This window comes from Chiloscyllium plagiosum, chromosome 36, assembly GCF_004010195.1.
Source record: "Chiloscyllium plagiosum isolate BGI_BamShark_2017 chromosome 36, ASM401019v2, whole genome shotgun sequence".
In the NCBI taxonomy this organism is placed as follows: Eukaryota; Metazoa; Chordata; class Chondrichthyes; order Orectolobiformes; family Hemiscylliidae; genus Chiloscyllium; species Chiloscyllium plagiosum.
In genome coordinates, this window is record NC_057745.1 from 35,342,122 (window position 1) to 35,359,537 (window position 17,416).

At 40.9% G+C, this 17,416-nt stretch overlaps 1 protein-coding gene across 1 annotated transcript in view; it reads left to right on the forward strand.

The window, feature by feature from the left end:
- The first annotated feature begins 1,587 nt into the window (after positions 1-1,587).
- aldh1a3 (aldehyde dehydrogenase 1 family, member A3) overlaps positions 1,588-17,416 on the forward strand; it is a 171,456-nt gene continuing 155,627 nt past the window's right edge. The window contains exons 1-3 of the mRNA XM_043677666.1: positions 1,588-1,717; positions 2,375-2,539; positions 15,556-15,654. Of these exons, the coding sequence (XP_043533601.1) occupies positions 2,537-2,539; positions 15,556-15,654 (102 nt within the window). The 5' untranslated portion in view covers positions 1,588-1,717; positions 2,375-2,536. The remainder of the gene's footprint in view (positions 1,718-2,374; positions 2,540-15,555; positions 15,655-17,416) is intronic.

Genomic DNA, 17,416 nt, shown 5'->3' on the forward strand with positions numbered 1-17,416 from the left:
ATGAGAGATGATGTCATTCAAACATTTAGGTTTTCTAATGGGCTTGACAGGGTAAATACTGAGACGTTGTTTCCCCTAATGGGAGAATCTAAGACCAGACAGTAGAGTCTCAGAATAAAGAAGCACCACTTTAAGACAGAAATGTGCAGGAATTATCTTTCTCTCAGAAGATTGGGAGTCTTTGGAAGTCCTTGCCACAGAGAGCTATGGAGACAGAGCCATTGTGTATGCAGTATTTCAAACTGAGATAGATACATATTGATTGGAAGGGGAATCAAGGAATTTGACGGAAGGCCAGGAAAGTGAATGTGAGGAATGTCAAATCAGCCATGTTCCTACTGAATGGCAGAGCAGGCTCTAGGTGCCGAATGGCCTACTCCTGTTCCTATTTCTTTTGATGTTATGTTCTTATAGATGGAAATATTTAGATAACTTTGAACTTTGACAAGAGTTTATCACATGATTTCTTGGAACTGAAAAGTCAAGAATTTAAAGTGTAATGTGATTCAACTACTGTTTACTGATCCAAATGGCTTTATGGAAAGCAAGTACAGCTTTTATGAGAGATAAAAGATGAGTTTTATTTTGATAATTTTTTGACAAACAAGTGGAAGAGGTGCTGTGCTGAAAGGAGCCTAGCAAAAACTTCTGAACTGCAATTGTGTTTTCCTGTTTAACTGTTTTGAGTTAGTTGAAAGAAGACCTCCAAGCTGGAAAAAGCAAGACTGTCTTTCCTCAGAAATAAGTAGACACACTAAAGCAGAATGAACTACAAAGATCTCTCTTGGTTAAAATATTGTAGCAGTCAAATAAAGTCATATGTCAGGATTTCTAACTGCTTCCCATATGACCTTAAGTTTGATTTGAAAAGTTATCATCAACTCTACAGCTGTCAGCAATTCAATATTGTTGACAGGAATGGATTGGACTGTGACAAGTCTTCCCATTATTATCCTTTGAATTTGGATACTTAGCCTACCCTGGGTATATTTCCCCCTTTCATTTTTTATATCATCTCTGCAGAGTTACATTGATGTCTGATGTGTGCATGTGTGGTAACCAGGTCTGCTGTATATTACATAAATAATTTGGCTTCTGGTAAACAAGTTATTTTTGAGTTAATTACTGAAATGTGGTGGGTGCTTCATTTATTCTAAATAGCAATACAAAAAAGGAACAAATTCACCATTTTGATGATTAAGTAAATATTTAGACTTTTTGGATGTAGGTTTGCTCGCTGAGCTGGAAGGTTCATTTTCAGACGTTTCATCACCATACGAGGTAACACCTTCAGTGACCCTCCGGATGAAGCACTGCTGATGTTTCCTGCTTTCTATTTATATGTTTTAGTTTCCATAGGTCATTTCCTGTAGTGACATCATTTCCTATGGTGATGTCATTTCCTGTTCTTTTTCTCAGAGGGTGGCAAATGGGATCCAAGTCAATTATTATTATAATTATTATTGTAATAATAATAAGTCAATTATGGTGGAGGATGATGTGAATTTTTCCTGCCACAATGTAAATATTTCTCACTGGCAGTAACTGTGCCCTAAGCTTTCTACTTTTGCTTCATTCTAGGTGCTTGGTCCTGTCATCTTCACACTTCACTGGTCATTCTTTCTATTGGGTTCCAAAGTGATACAGATTTGCTGCAGAGGCCTAAATACCTAAGTTGTATTTCTCCCAGTCTGACATCCTCCCTTTGAAACCCCAGGTATGAATGGAAGGCTGTCACAACCTCTTGATATTTAGTAGTTTCTTTATGAACGCCATGCCTTCTTAAAATATTATGGTGCAGCAACTAATGGTATGCAAGAACACATTGACCTGGCCCTTTTCTGGTGTTTGAGTAAATCTGGAGGTGGACTAGTATCAATTGACTTAGCAACACTAGCTTTTCTGGTTCAATATTGATAAAGCATTCTGTGAGGTCCAGGGGTTTGGATGAAAGTACAACATGCTCAATAGCTCTGTGCATTCCTGGTCAGTTGTTACGAGAATCCTATAATGATTAGTTGCTCTGATTATTGATGAGTGTTTGTGTGTTCTGCCAGGACACCAATTTTTCACTTCTCCACTCTTTACAGTATCAGCTGTGGCCCTCAATAAGGGGACCAGTGCCACCATGTATAAATATCACAATGGGATTTGAATCTTTTGACAGGAGTGGACTAGAGAACTAGTGTAATCTAATGAACATTTAGTAACTACTTCAGAGACTTGGTTCAGAAGGATTCCATTTAAATCCAATTCCCTGAATTACTAGTTCCATGTGATCTGACATCAATGATGTGCTTTCGCTATTAGCATAACAGCTAATAACTCTTTATGTTCCACAACCTGACCTCTTTGATATTCTACTTTCACACAGCTAAGACCCGCTTGCCTAGTAACTGTAATCACATGAGGAAGTGAGCGAGAGAGAAAGACCAAACATAAGGAGATGAAACTTCATCCATTAATCTAACACAACCACCAGCTCAGATACTGGCATCAATTAAACCTGAGACAAGTGTCAAATCTGCATCTGCCCATGGTGAGTGAAATGGGTTTCATTGATTTGTAGGCAGAAGGCAGCAGACTGGAAGGCATTGTTTAGTTGAGTAGGGCTGTTGGACACATAAATACGGACTCTAATAGGCCAGCCTCCTGGCACAGACAAGAGGCTGTCTTCAGTCTGATATAGAGAATCCCACATGACCCAAGACCCAACCTTTTCAATGTGGAAATGGTAGACATCTCCTTGACAGCATAAGCAGACCAAGCATGGTATGCCTTCAAAGTTTGTGCGAAGATTTGTAGCTCAGGTGCTCGTTGTTGTGGTTCTGTTCGCCGAGCTGGAAGTTTTTGTTGCAAACGTTTCGTCCCCTGGCTAGGCGACATCATCAGTGCTTGGGAGCCTCCTGCGAAGCGCTTCTTTGATGTTTCCTCCGGTGTTTATAGTGGTCTGTCCCTGCCGCTTCCGGTTGTCAGTTTCAGCTGTCCGCTGTAGTGGTTGGTATATTGGGTCCAGGTCGATGTGTTTGTTGATGGAGTTTGTGGATGAATGCCTTGCCTCTAGGAATTCCCTGGCTGTTCTCTGTCTGGCTTGCCCTATGATAGTAGTGTTGTCCCAGTCGAATTCATGTTGCTTGTTGTCTGCGTGTGTGGCTACTAAGGATAGCTGGTCGTGTCGTTTCGTGGCTAGTTGATGTTCATGTATGCGGATTGTTAGCTGTCTTCCTGTTTGTCCTATATAGTGTTTAGTGCAGTCCTTGCATGGTATGCCTGCTGATTACTCTTCCAGCTGCCATTGTAACTTAAGGAAGATTTGCCACAATGGAAGCTGAAAGCCTTTTCTAAACTGGCTGTCTCTCAGTTTTCACCCCATCCATTATCTTTACCATGTCCTTTTTCTACTAATGTCAGTAACCACTCCTTTGGTAAGCACTGATACAAAATGTAATGTTATCCAGGCTTTGGCCAGTTCATCTGAACATCTCTCACTTTTTTAACTCTAATAGGACCTACCCTGCCCCTTAGTACCCATTTGTTATAGACCAGGAGAGATGTCAAATGCTTCCCCTTTTCCCATTGACCACAAAGAAAAATGTTTTTGACAACAGACAAGATAGACTTTCTCATTGGCTTTAATTAAAAGCAATAAACCTTTATTTTCTTTGCACTCTAAGTGAAATCACAACAGTACCCACTCCCTCATCCACAGATGACAAGAGACAAGATGGTTATGAGCATTATATCATGCACTTAGATTTTTATCACAATCTAGAAATTCAGTTTCACTATTAGTTTTTGACCTGGTAGTTGGAAATATTGTATTCTGTCAGATTCAGAAGGCAATTCAGGTGAAAGCACTCTTGCAATTCATTCACAGCAATTTATTCCACAGAACAGCAGGTTTCTGCTGGAGTTTGGAAATCTAGGTAAAAACAATGACTCCAGATGCTGGAATCCAGATTCTGGATTTGTGGTGCTGGAAGAGCACAGCAGTTCAGGCAGCATCCAAAGAGCAGCGAAATCGACGTTTCCGGCAAAAGCCCCCGAAACGTCGATTTCGCTGCTCTTTGGATGCTGCCTGAACTGCTGTGCTCTTCCAGCACCACAAATCCAGAATGGAGTTTGGAAATCAGCAGGTTAAAGGAATAGCATTCTCCACCTGTGGTTGAATTTCTAGGCATGGCTCTTCCTTTTCTGGGTGAGAACATTTCTGTTCTGAATACCAACCAATTGCACATCTAATTCCATGAGCCCAACAAATGTGATGGCCCAAACAATCAGTAACCTCTCCTCAAGATATACACATTTATGTTTTTTTTTTCAGGTTTGCTTCTTGCTCTGAGTGTAAGACTAAAAGCTTTGACTATTTGTCTCCTTCTGGAAATGTAAATATTTCCCATTACCTATAGTTCTTGTACATATGTAATTTTCCCATATATTTGCCCCTCTGTCTCTCACTATTTGGAGCTTATAGAATGCCCCCAGAGCCATGATTATACTTCACATCTCTGATCAAATTGATTCTGACCTTATCTTACGTGCATGTTTCTAATAAGACATTTTATTTCAAATCATTGTTTCCACCTGACCTCCTTGTTCTCTTTCCTTAGCAATTCCAAATACTTTAGCGTAGTTTTACAATCAAGTAAGGAGGGTTTCTTCTTGTCCCACTCCTCCATCATCTACAAAGTATGAATTTAAAATTGGAGGTGGTACATTGGATTGTATGTTGCTGAGTAGCAAAAATAAATCTGCGAGGATCCTTTAGGTGCTAGATTCCAAATTTTCTTTGAGATCCCTCCACTTGAAGTGATGAGTGGATCTTTGACTTAAACCTTAAGTGTGAATTTACCGAACAATGACAGCTCAGCCTGTTGCTCCAAGCAAGTTATCTCTGCCTCTCTTTTCAAATTTAGTAGCTTTATTACACTAACAAACCCTATCATGTGATCTCTCACACTCTCTGAAATATTTGAAGACTCACTTATCGTAGAGTCATACAGATGTACGGCACAGAAACAGACCTTTTGGTCCAACTTGTCCATGCCGACCAAATATCCTAACCTAAATCCAGTCCCATTTGCTAGCATTTGTCCCATATCCCTCTAAACTCTTTCCATTCATATACCCTTTTAAGTGCTGTTATAGTACCAGCCTCCACCACTTCCTCTGGCAGCTCATTCTATACATGCACCACCGTCTGCGTGAAAAAGTTGCCCCTTAGGTCTCTTTTATATCTTTCCCCTCTCACCCTCAACCTATACCCTCTAGTTCTGGACTTCTCTACCCTAGGGAAAAGATTTTGTCTATTTATCCTATCTGTGCCCCTCATAATTTTACAACCTTCTATAAGGTCACCCCTCAGCCTCCGAAGCTCCAGGGAAAACAACCCCAGCCTATTCAACCTCTCCCCAACAGCTCAAATCCTCCAACCTTGGCAACATCCTTGTAAATCTTTTCTGAACCCTTTCAAGTTTCACAACATCTTTCCGATAGGAAGGAGACCAGAACTGCATACAATATTCCATAAGTGGCCTAACCAATGTCCTGTACAGCCGCAACATGATCTCCCAACTCCTGTACTCAATACTCTGACCAATAAAGAAAAGCATACCAAATGCCTTCACTATCCTATCCAACTGCGACTCCACTTTCAAGGAGCTGTGAACCTGCACTCCAAGGTCTCTTTGTTAAGCAACACTCCCTAGGACCTTACCATTAAGTGTATAAGGACCTTACCATTAAGTGTATAAGTACTGCTAAGATTTGCTTTCCCAAAATGCAGCATCTCACATTCATCTAAATTAAACTTCATCTGCCACTTCTCAGCCCATTGGCCCATCTGATCAAGATCCCATTTTAATCTGAGCTAATCCTCTTTGCTGTCCACTACACCTTCAATTTTGGTGTCATCTGCAAACTTACTAACTATACCTCTTATGCTGATATCCAAATTATTTATATAAATGATGAAAAATAGTGGATCCAGCACCAATCCTTGTGGCACTCCACTGGTCATAGGCCTCCAGTCTGAAAAACAACCCTCCACCACCATCCTCTGTCTTCTCCCTTTGAGCCAGTTCTGTATCCAAATGGCTAGTTCTCCCAATTGAGGAAATGATATTCAACTGTCCAATCTGTGCCAACAATCATCAATAAAAAGAACCATTATCACCACCAGCACTTCCACCAAGACATTGGGAAAAGTTAGGAGCGGACTTCCCTTGAGTTTAGAGGGAACATTTTTATCCTTTTTATTGACAATTACTCAAGGGAGAAGGTGATAAATCATTTACACATTGACATGGTGATAAACACTAAAATATCGCTTTTTCTCATGGCTGTTCATGGGTTCATTCATATAACAAGTTCAACTTAATTACCCACAAATGAATAATGAAACAAAACAAGGAGTTTGGGCTATAAAAGAACTTCTGAAGAAAAATAAAAACATTGATTTTGCTTTGTTCATTTTACATCTTCTCCATCGCACAGTGGGGTTTATCACCAGTTGATGGAGAGAAGACTCGGAACATAGCACCATTGTGTTTGGAAAATTAAAGCCTGATATTGCCATGATATGTTCTATGATAGAGTGAAATGATGTGAATAAATCTTTGTGTATTCCTTAATGTTTTCAATTTGTAGAAATTGATGAATCTCAGTTTTTTGACCATGCTCAATGAGTGAGCCTCCACAGCTGTCTGAAGTAAAAGATTTCAAGGAGTTACTTCCCTTCTGAGTGAAGAAATTTCTCCTATTTCAAATGGTACAATCTTACTCTGAGACTGTGTCTCCTGGTTCTAGATCATTCCCTAACATACTTCCCTATTGGGTCATCTAAGAATTTTGTGCATTTGACTGAAATTACTTCACATTCTTCGAAATTCCAGAGATGCAGGCCAAGTTTCCTCAATCTCATTTCACAGGACAATCCCTCAAAGTCTAAAAGTTTGCTTGGTGAACCTTCATTGCACTCCCTATGTGGCAATTATAATTTTCCTTAGTTCAGGACCAAAGCTGCAGTTTCTCCATGTGAACTCTCACCAGTCTATAAGTAGTTGCACTAAAACACTTCTACTCCTATATTCAAATCTTCCAGTAAAGACCAACATACCATTTGCCTTCTTAAGTGTTTATTTTATCTGTGTGTTAACTGTCATTGACTCATGTACAAGGATATCCAATTGCTCAGCCTCTCCAAATCCCTCTTGTGGTCTCTTTTCTCTCCAACCCAATTTTGTGTCCACTGCAAACTTCAAAATATTAGATGCAATCCCCACATCCAAAACATTGATATGGAATATGAACATAAATAGAAGAGGGGTATAACTTAGATGATGTGAAAAAATGTAGGGGAATAGGTTAGCAGTATGGATCTAAGTGGTTATAATGCAACAGTGATGTGAGATCATATGACAGAGCTGCAGAGCATTTCAATGGAGTAGATGCTCTGAGCCTGTGTAGATTCATGACTGTAAATGTTGTTAATCTGAAAATCAAACATTATTCTGAAAATGTTCACAGACTACCGAAGTGTCATTTCAGGGCAATCAGACTCCCATATTCCAACTAGAAACCAAAACAATATTAATTAGTTGATTTTCCTCCCTCTTATTTGATTGTTGGTACTCTGTAATTTCCTATTTGTGTCTTCTGCGGTAAAGACAGTATTGTATGCAATAATTCCAGTTGAGGTTACTGCTGGAAAATTCAGACCCTACACTGAAATGTGTCTTGATAGATCGTATTTTGTTTTTTTTTATCTAACCTACCAATATTTTTTCATTGAAACATAGATTTGGTTTTAATAATAAAACTGGTGTTTATGACTCAAAATAAATGAAAAAAGAACAAACCAAGTTAATTAGATATAATGCAATTTGAAAGATTTCAAAACACACATGTTTGCGGATAATGGCAAAATTGGTGGTATTATGGATAGTGAAGAAGGTTATCAAAGAATAAATGAGCTTGTGGCTCAGATCAAAATTGGCAGGTATGATGTGGTGGGCATCATGGAGATGTGGCTGCAAAGGGATCAGGATTGGGAGCTGTATATTCAAGAATATACATCCTATCGAAAAGAAAGGCAAGTGGGCAGAGGGGTGGAGTTGCCTTGTTAGTAAGAAATGAAATTAAATCAATTGTAAGAAACAAATAGGATCAGATGGTGTAGAATCAGTGTGGGTAGAATTGAGGAACCGCAAAGGTAAATAAACCATGATTGGAGTTATGTACAGACCTTCAAATAGTCAGGAGTTGGGGTGCAAGATACACCAGGAGATAGAAAAGATGTGTAGGAAAGGCAATGTTACAGTGATCATGGGGGATTTCAATATACAGGTGGACTTGGAAAATCAGGTTCGTGGTGGATTTCAAGAAAAGGAATTTGTGGAATGTCTACGAGATGGCTTTTTGGAGCAGCTTGTGGCAGAACCCACTCGTGAACAGGCAATACTGGGTTTGGTGTTGTGCAAGGAAGCAGACTTGATAAGGGAGCTTAAGGTGAAGGAACCCTTAGGAGGCAGTGATAATAATATGATTGAATTTACTCTGTAATTTGAGGGGGAGAAGATAGAATTAGAGGTATTACAGCTGAATAATACAGCTGCAAGTACAAAGGCATAAGGGAGAAGCTGGGTAGAATTGACTGGGAGAGGAGCCTCGCAGGAAAGACAGTGGATCATCAATGGCAGGAGTTTCTGAGAGTAATTCTGGAGACACAGCAGAGATTCATCCCGAGGGAAAAGAAGCATGAAACAGGAAAGATGAGACAACCATGGCTGAGTAAGGAAGTCAGGGATAGCATAAAAGCAAAAGAGAAAGTATATAATGTGGTGAAGGGCAGTGGGAAACCAGAGTATTGGGAAGTTTACAAAGACAAATAGAAGGCAACAAAAAAAACAGGAGGGAAAAGATTAAATATGAAGGTAGGCTAGCCAGTAATATAAACAAAGACTGTAAGAGTTTTTTGAGAATGGAAAGGGCAAAAGTGCATATTGGGCCACTGGAAAATGGCACTGAAGAGATAGTAATGGGGAGCAAAGAAATGGCTGAGGAACTGAATAATAACTTCGTGCCAGTCTTCCCAGTGGTAGAGATGAGTAATATTCCAAAAATTCAAGACAGTGAGGGAGCAGAGCTGAATATGGCTAAATTGCCCATAGTGTTATAGAACATAGAACATAGAAAAATACAGCGCAGTACAGGCCCTTTGGCCCTCGATGTTGTGCCGATCCAAGCCCACCTAACCTACACTAGCCCACTATCCTCCATATGCCTATCCAATGCCCGTTTAAATGCCCATAAAGAGGGAGAGTCCACCACTGCTACTGGCAGGGCATTCCATGAACTCCCGACTCGCTGAGTAAAGAATCTACCCCCAACATCTGTCCTATACCTACCACCCCTTAATTTAAAGCTATGCCCCCTCGTAATAGCTGACTTCATACGTGGAAAAGGGTTCTCATGATCAACCCTATCTAAACCCCTAATCATCTTGTACACCTCTATCAAGTCACCCCTAAACCTTCTTTTCTCCAATGAAAACAGCCCCAAGTGCCTCAGCCTTTCCTCATACAATCTTCCTACTATACCAGGCAACATCCTGGTAAACCTCCTCTGCACCCGTTCCAGTGCCTCCACATCCTTCCTATAGTATGGCGACCAAAACTGCACACAATACTCCAGATGCGGCTGTACCAGAGTCTTGTACAACTGCAACATGACCTCAGGGCTCTGGAACTCAATTCCTCTACCAATAAAAGCCAGTATGCCATATGCCTTCTTTACCTGGGTGGCAACTTTCAGAGATGTGTGTACATGGACACCAAGATCCCTCTGCTCATCCAACTACCAAGTATCTGACCATTAGCCCAGTACCCCTCCTCTGTTAGGTGCATTAGTCAGAGGGAAATGAGTCTGGGTGAGTTGCTCTTCAGAGGGTTGGTGTGGACTGGTTGGGCTGAAGGCCTGTTTCCACACTGTAGGGAATCTAATTTCAAAAAACTAATTTAGGGCTCCCCCTATCTGCTCAGACTCCACACACAAGTTCCCTACACTATCCCTGACCAGCCCTACCTTCTCCCTGCTCATTGTCTTATTCCTCATGTAGGGGTAAAATGCCTTTGGGTTCTCCCTAATCCTTCCTGCCAAGCCTTTTTCATGGTCCATCCTGACTATCCTCAATCCATTTCTCCTTTCAAGTAAGCCTGTAATCGTCTAAAGCTGTGCTAGATCCTTGCTTCCTTCACCTTACGTAAGCTGCCTTCTTCCTTTTGACAAGAAGCTCCTCTGTTCCCATCATCCAAGGTTTTTTAATCTTACCCCTTCTTGCCTGTCTCCGAGGGACAAATTTGTGTATCACTCGCACCAACTGCTCCTTAAACAGTCCCTACATGTCAGTTGTGCCCTTTCTGTGGCACTATTGCTTCCAATCTGTACTTCCCAGCTCCTGTCTGATAGTGTCATAATTTCCTTTTCCCCAATTAAATATCTTCCCTTGGTAACTGCTCCTTTCCCTCTCCAACACTATGGTAAATGTGAGGCAGTTGTGGTCAATGTCACCAAGTGTACTTGCACTGCGACATCTGACACCTGTCCTAACTCATTGCCAAGCATCAAATCCAAAATGGCCTTTCCCCTCATTGGTCTGTCTACATACTGAGTAAGGAAACCCTCCTGAAAACACCTGACAAAAACGGTTCCATCCAAACTACCTGCACTAAGGAGGTTCCAGTCAATATTGGGAAAGTTGAAGTCACCCATAACAACAACCCTGCTACATCTGCATTTTTCCAAAATCTACTAGCCTACGAGTTCTTCAATCTTCCTACTGCTATTAGGGGGTCTGTAGAAAACCCCCAATGAATACTTAGAAGTGTACAGTAAAATTGGACAAAGTCAGCATGGTTTCATCAAGGCAAGTTCGTGCTTGACAAATCTGCTAGAATTCTTTGAGGAAGTAATAAGCAGGTTAGACTAAGAAGAGCCCATGGATGTTATCTACCTGTGCTTCAAGAAGTCTTTAACAAGGTGCAGCACAGGAGGCTACTGAGAAAGGTAATGGCTCATGGTGTTAGAGGCAAGGTGCTAACATAGAAAGAAACTTGGCCATCCACAAGGGGAGATAAGTGTCTTTCTCAGGATGGCAGCTGGTGACAAATGCTGTTCCGCAAGAGTTGTGTTGGGACCACAACTTTTCATTTATACAGTAATGATCTAGATGAGGGAATGGAGGGTATTCTGGCTAAGTGTGCAGATGATACAAAGATAGGCAAAGGGACAGGTAACCTTGAGGAGGTGGAGAGGCTGCAGAAGGATTTGGACCAGTTAAGAGAGTGGGCGAAGAACTGGCAGATGGAGTGCAATGTGGGCAAGTGTGAGATCATGTGAATGTTGGTAGGAAGAATAGAGGCATTGACTATTTCTAAATGAGGAAAAAATCTAGAAATCTGAAGTGCAGAGAGATGTGGGAGCTCTATGCCAAGATTCTCTCAAGGTAAACTTACAGGTTGAATCAGTAGTTAGGAAGGCAAATACAATGTTGGCATTTATTTTGAGTGAAAGTGAGGACTGCAGATGCTGGAGATCAGAGCTGAAAATGTGTTGCTGGAAAAGCGCAGCAGGTCAGGCAGCATCCAAGAAGCAGGAGAATCGACGTTTCGGGCATAAGCCTCCTGAAGAAGGCTTTTCCAGCAACACATTTTCAGCATTTATTTTGAGTGGACTTGAATATAAAAACAGAGATGTACATTTGAAGCTCTATAAGACTCTGGTCAGACCACATTTGGAGTACTGTGGACAGTTTTGGGCCCCATATCTCAGGACAGAGTAGATGTTGGGAAGATGTTTCCAGGAGAGACTAGGAACTGAGGGCATAGCCTTAGAGTAAAGACTTTTAGAACAGAGATAAGGAGAAACTTCTTCAGCCAGAGAGTGGTGATTCTGTGGAATTATTGCCACAGAAGGCAGTGGAGGCCAGATCTTTGAATATATTTAAGACTGGGACAGATAAGTTCTTCATTGTCAAGGGGATCAAGGGTTACAGGGAGAAAGCAGGAGAATGGGGTTGAGGAGCTTAACAGTCATGATTGAATGGCGGAGTAGACTCAATGGGCTGAATGGCCTAATTTCTGCTCCTATGTCTTATAGTCGAATAGTTGGCCAAGGAATGGCAGCCGGAGTTTAATTCAAATAAATGTGAGGTGCTGCACTTTGGTAAGACAAAGCAGGGTAGGTGAAATAACTCCACGGAGGCTGGTATCTTATCACCAAGACACCTTTTATTTACGTGTGCACACTGCAAGGTCTCTGATCCTTAAGTTTAGAGCCAGTCCCGAGAGTGAGGAGAATGCCTGAAACTCCTATTTTTTTTCCCTGTTTATAATATTTTATTAAATACACAGTTTACAAAACAATTAACATTACCAGCTGTATACAAAGAAACAGCAATTTTACAAGGGAGAGGAACAGCAAAGCCAGGCCCCAAACCCTACCGTTCAATCAGTTTACAGGGAGATGAGGACAAATCTCAAATCTCAAAACTCTTGTTTTTTTTCTTTTTTTTATAGTGAGAGACACAAGGTGTATGAATCTTTATAAAACTCCTGTTTATTTTTGTTTTCTTTTTTTAATTTCCACCACCAGGAAGAAAGGAAAACACTCAAGTGGCCAGTGACAAGCAGAGCCCTTCACATCAAAAGGCAGTGTTGTGTGATCAAAACAGTGAAGGGGAGGGTAGGGACTAAATCAAAATAGAGTTGGAGGGGGAAAAACTCCTGTTTATTTTTTTTTGATAGGCCAACACCCAAGTGGCCAGTGACAAGCACTGCCCTTCACATCAAAGGGCAATGCTACAATCTCCTGGTTTTTTTTCTCTTTTCTTTTGTTTTAATTTAACCCCCACACTACCACCTAACTGCGGTAGTGCTTATTTTTTCCCCAGCACCCATGGTCAAAGAACAGTGCTGTGTGGTCAAAACAATGAGGGGGAGGGTAGGGACTAAATCAAAATAGAGTTGGAGGGGGGAAAACTCCTGTTTATTTTTTTTTCTTCTTTTAATTTTTCTTTTTTTTCTTTTTTTCCTTTTTTTCTCTCTTTTTTTTAAACCCTCACACTACCATCTAAGTGCGGTAGTGCTTATTTTTTCCCCAGCACCCATGGTGTGTGTGTATACGTTTGAGACACAGTGAAAGACACAAAGTGCACGAATCTTTATTCAAATTCCACCACCAGGAAGATAGGAAAACACCCGGGTGGCCAGTGACAAACACTGCCCTTCACATCAAAGGGCAGTGCTGTGTGCCAACTCTATTTACTTATTTATTTATTTATTTATTTATTCTCTTCTTTTTATAATTTACCCCCCGCACTACCACCTAAGTGCGGTAGTGCTTATTACATTCCTGTTTATATATTTTTTTTTTCTTTTTTTCTTTTGCAGGTGTGAGACACAGTGAAAGACACAAAGTGCACAAATCTTTATTCAAATTCCACCACCAGGAAGACAGGAAAACACCCAGGTGGCCAGTGACAAACACTGCCCTTCACATCAAAGGGCAATGCTGTGTGATCAAAACAGTGAAGGGGAGGGGAGGGACTAAATCAAAATAGAGTTGGAGGGGGGAAAACTCCTGTTTATTTTTTTTCATCTTTTAATTTTTCTTTTTTCTTTTTTTCCTTTTTTTCTCTCTTTTTTTTAACCCCCACACTACCACCTAAGTGCGGTAGTGCTTATTTTTTCCCCAGCACCCATGGTGTGTGTGTATACGTGTGAGACACAGTGAAAGACACAAAGTGCATGAATCTTTATTCAAATTCCACCACCAGGAAGACAGGAAAACACCCGGGTGGCCAGTGACAAACACTGCCCTTCACATCAAAGGGCAATGCTGTGTGATCAAAACAGTGAAGGGGAGGGGAGGGACTAAATCAAAATAGAGTTGGAGGGGGGAAAACTCCTGTTTATTTTTTTTTCTTCTTTTAATTTTTCTTTTTTTTCTTTTTTTTCCTTGGGCATGGACTGCTTCCTATTCGTTGGAATGCCCTGGCTCAGATGGGATTTCTACTGTCCTGTCATGTATCTCTTCAGGCCTCTCCTGCACCTTTGTGGGAGCTGCCCAGTCCATATTTAAGGAAGGTGTTTACCAAATCAATTTCTGGCTCTCATCCTTCACCTCTTTTGAAATCTCAAATCCTTTTCTGAACCCTTTGGTCCAATCAACTCTTTTCTGGCCTTTTTAATTTTCTGTGGATTCTGACCTGTAAATCTAACAGGCTGGGACTTATCCTTCTTAAACTCCCATGGCTTTTTCTCAGCCTTCCCAATGTTTATGTGCTCTTTTATTCTTATCAGTAGGTTCTTGGACAGGTGAAATAAACCTTTCCTGCTCCTTTCTGTTTTGTCAGTCTTCCAATTGTTCTGGATTCTCAGGTACAGGACCCGGAACTTTACATAACCACCTCCTAATAATATATCTATTTCTCTGGATCCTATTTGAACTTTTTATGTCATCATCTCCAGCAACCTTTGCTGGAAAACTTACTCTCTCTCTCTCTCTCTCTCTCCCTTCCCCTCTCCCAAAATCTGAGCTCTATTTTTAGCTTTTCTGGCTCTAGCTGAGTAATTGAAACATGGAAACCAAAAGCAGGAGTAGCCCACTCAGCCATTCAATCTGCTCCATCATTAAATACGATCACAGCTGGTTCTCTACATCGATGCTATATTCACACTTTCTCCCCATGCCCTTGATGTCTTGAAAGTCAAAAGTTTATTCCACTCTTTCTTGAATGTGCTCAATGACCCAGCCTCCACAGCCTTCTATTAGAGCAAATACCACAGGTTAACCTGAGTGAAGAAATGTTTTCTCTTCTCACTCCTAAATGCTCTGCCTCATACTCCATGGCCTGAGACTGTGAACCCCGGTTCGAAACTCCCCAATCAGGGAAAGATCCAGCCTCCCCTGTCTAATCTGCCTAGCTCTGTTCAAACTTTAAACATTCCAATCAATTCCCTCTCGTCCTTCTAAACTCTAGTGAATGCAGGTCCAGTCAAACCAATTTGTCCTCTTAAGACAAACATATCAGACTAGTAGACCTCTGCTGCTCTCCCTCTAGAGCTAGAAGTCAGAACTACACCTTGGTCTCGTGTAACTGCAGTAAGACATCCCTATTTCTGAACAAAAATCCTTTTGCAACGAAGGCCAACATGCCATTTCCTTCCTAATTGCTTGCTGCACCTGCTTGTTTACTTTCACTGACTTGGATAAGGACACCCCAACCCCAATCTGCACTTCCCAATATATCACCAGCCTGCTTTTCACACCAAACTGGGAAAGTTCAGATTTAGCCACATTATATTGCATTTGCCGTGTGATTGCATCTTCCTCATAACCACAGCCCCATTTCATTTTGTGTCATTAGCAAATTTGGAAATATTCCATTTTGTTCATTCATTCAAGTCATTTATTTACATTTAATTAAGAACAGTCAACCTGGTTTTGTTTAGATGAGGTTATGTTTGACTAATTTGTTTGAATTGTTTTGAACAGGTGACCAGGTGTGCAGATGAGGGCCATGCTTTTGATGTGGCCTACCTGGACTTCAGCAAGGGTTTTGATAAGGTCCTGCATGGGAGACTGATAGCAAAGGTAAGAACCCATGGGATCCAAGGAAATTTGATAAATTGGTTCCACAGTTGGCTGAATGTCAGGAAACGGGTTGACGTTTGAGAGATATTTTTCTGACCTGAAGTCAATATCCAGTGGGGCTTGACAGATGTTGGGGCCCTTGCTGTTTGTGGTTTATATAAATGATTTAAACTTGAATATTAGGAGGCTTGATCAGTAAGTTCACAGATGATACAAAAATTAATTGGGTGGTAAGTAGTGAGGAGGATAGCCTTAGATTTTTAGGATGGTATGGACTGACTGGTTATGCCGGAACACTATAAAACGTTGGTTACTCTACAGCTGAAAAATTGTGAGCAGTTCTGGAATCCAGTTATAGGAGGGGTGTGCTAGCACTGGAGAAAACACAGAAAACCAGGATGTGTCCTGAGCTGGAGAATTTCAGCTGTGAAAAGAGATTGGACAGACCTGGGTAGGGATGGATTGTTTTCCTTAGAAGACAGGAGATTGAGAAGAGACTTGATTGAGATGTACAAAATTATGATGGGGAGACAGGTTAGACAGGAAGACATTTTTAAGGTAAGTTTTGAGGTAAGGGCAGAGGGTTTAGAGGAAATGTGAGGAAAAATATTTTCACCGAGAAGGTGGTGGAAATCTGGAGCTCACTACCTGCAGGAGGCAGAACTCGTCATTATATTTAAGAAGTATTTAGATATGCATTTGTCATGAAAAATAGGATTATAATAGTTCGGTGCTTGTTCTGACTCTGGGCTGAAGGGCCTCTTTCTGTGTAATAGATCTCTGACTCATTTAACATTCACAAAAATAACTAATATCCCATTATATTGAAATTCAAAAGCTAAAAATTATATAAAACATTTAAAATCACATTTTTAATCATCTGGGAGAAAGTGAGGACTGCAGATGCTGGAGATCAGAGTCAAATATGGTGCTGGAAAAGCACAGCCAGTCAGGCAGCATCCGAGGAGCAGAATTCTTCATATTCCTGATGAAGAGCGTATGCACGAAACGTAGACTCTCCTGCTCCTTGGATTCTGCCTGACCAGCTGTGCTTTTCCAGCACCACACCTATTGATTTTTTTTTATCATACCAATTACTGACATCAGGTTTTGAATACCTGAGTATAGCACTGGTCAAGTTTGCAACATACAATCCACAGACACAATGAAGTTTAGAAAGATGCTATCAAACACTCAGAATGATGATCAGGGCATATTGTCATGAATATCTTCATGATTGGGGCAAACGCCTCAAATTTATTTAGTTTACCACATAAAATTTACCTAATGAACCTACCACTTGTCATCCTTTTGGATTCGTTTACGGCTGTGAACTTAAGGAGGCTTCTAAAATCAATCAAAGAATACTTTTTGGTACCAAACGGTGTTAATCACATTACAATATATATATCCACTCTCTGAGAACAGCTCACAGGATCCTGCAAAATAGACTCATGAATTGTGCACAGCACCACAAACAATCATGAAGCAATGGGCCAACAAACTGTGCCTCATCCCAAACACTTTAACCAGAGGATGAGGTGTTTGAGTTCCTGATTTTGCAAACTGAGTGACTGAAAGCACCATTCCTGAAGAAGGGCTCAGGCCCGATTCTCCTGCTCCTTGGATGCTGCCTGACCTGCTGCGCTTTTCCAGCAACACATTTTCAGCACCATTCAATAGTCCATATTTGGTAGTCAAAAGGATTGGGAAAGTAAAGGATCTGATTCACAATCCAGAATGGCAGAAAAAAGAGTCAGCT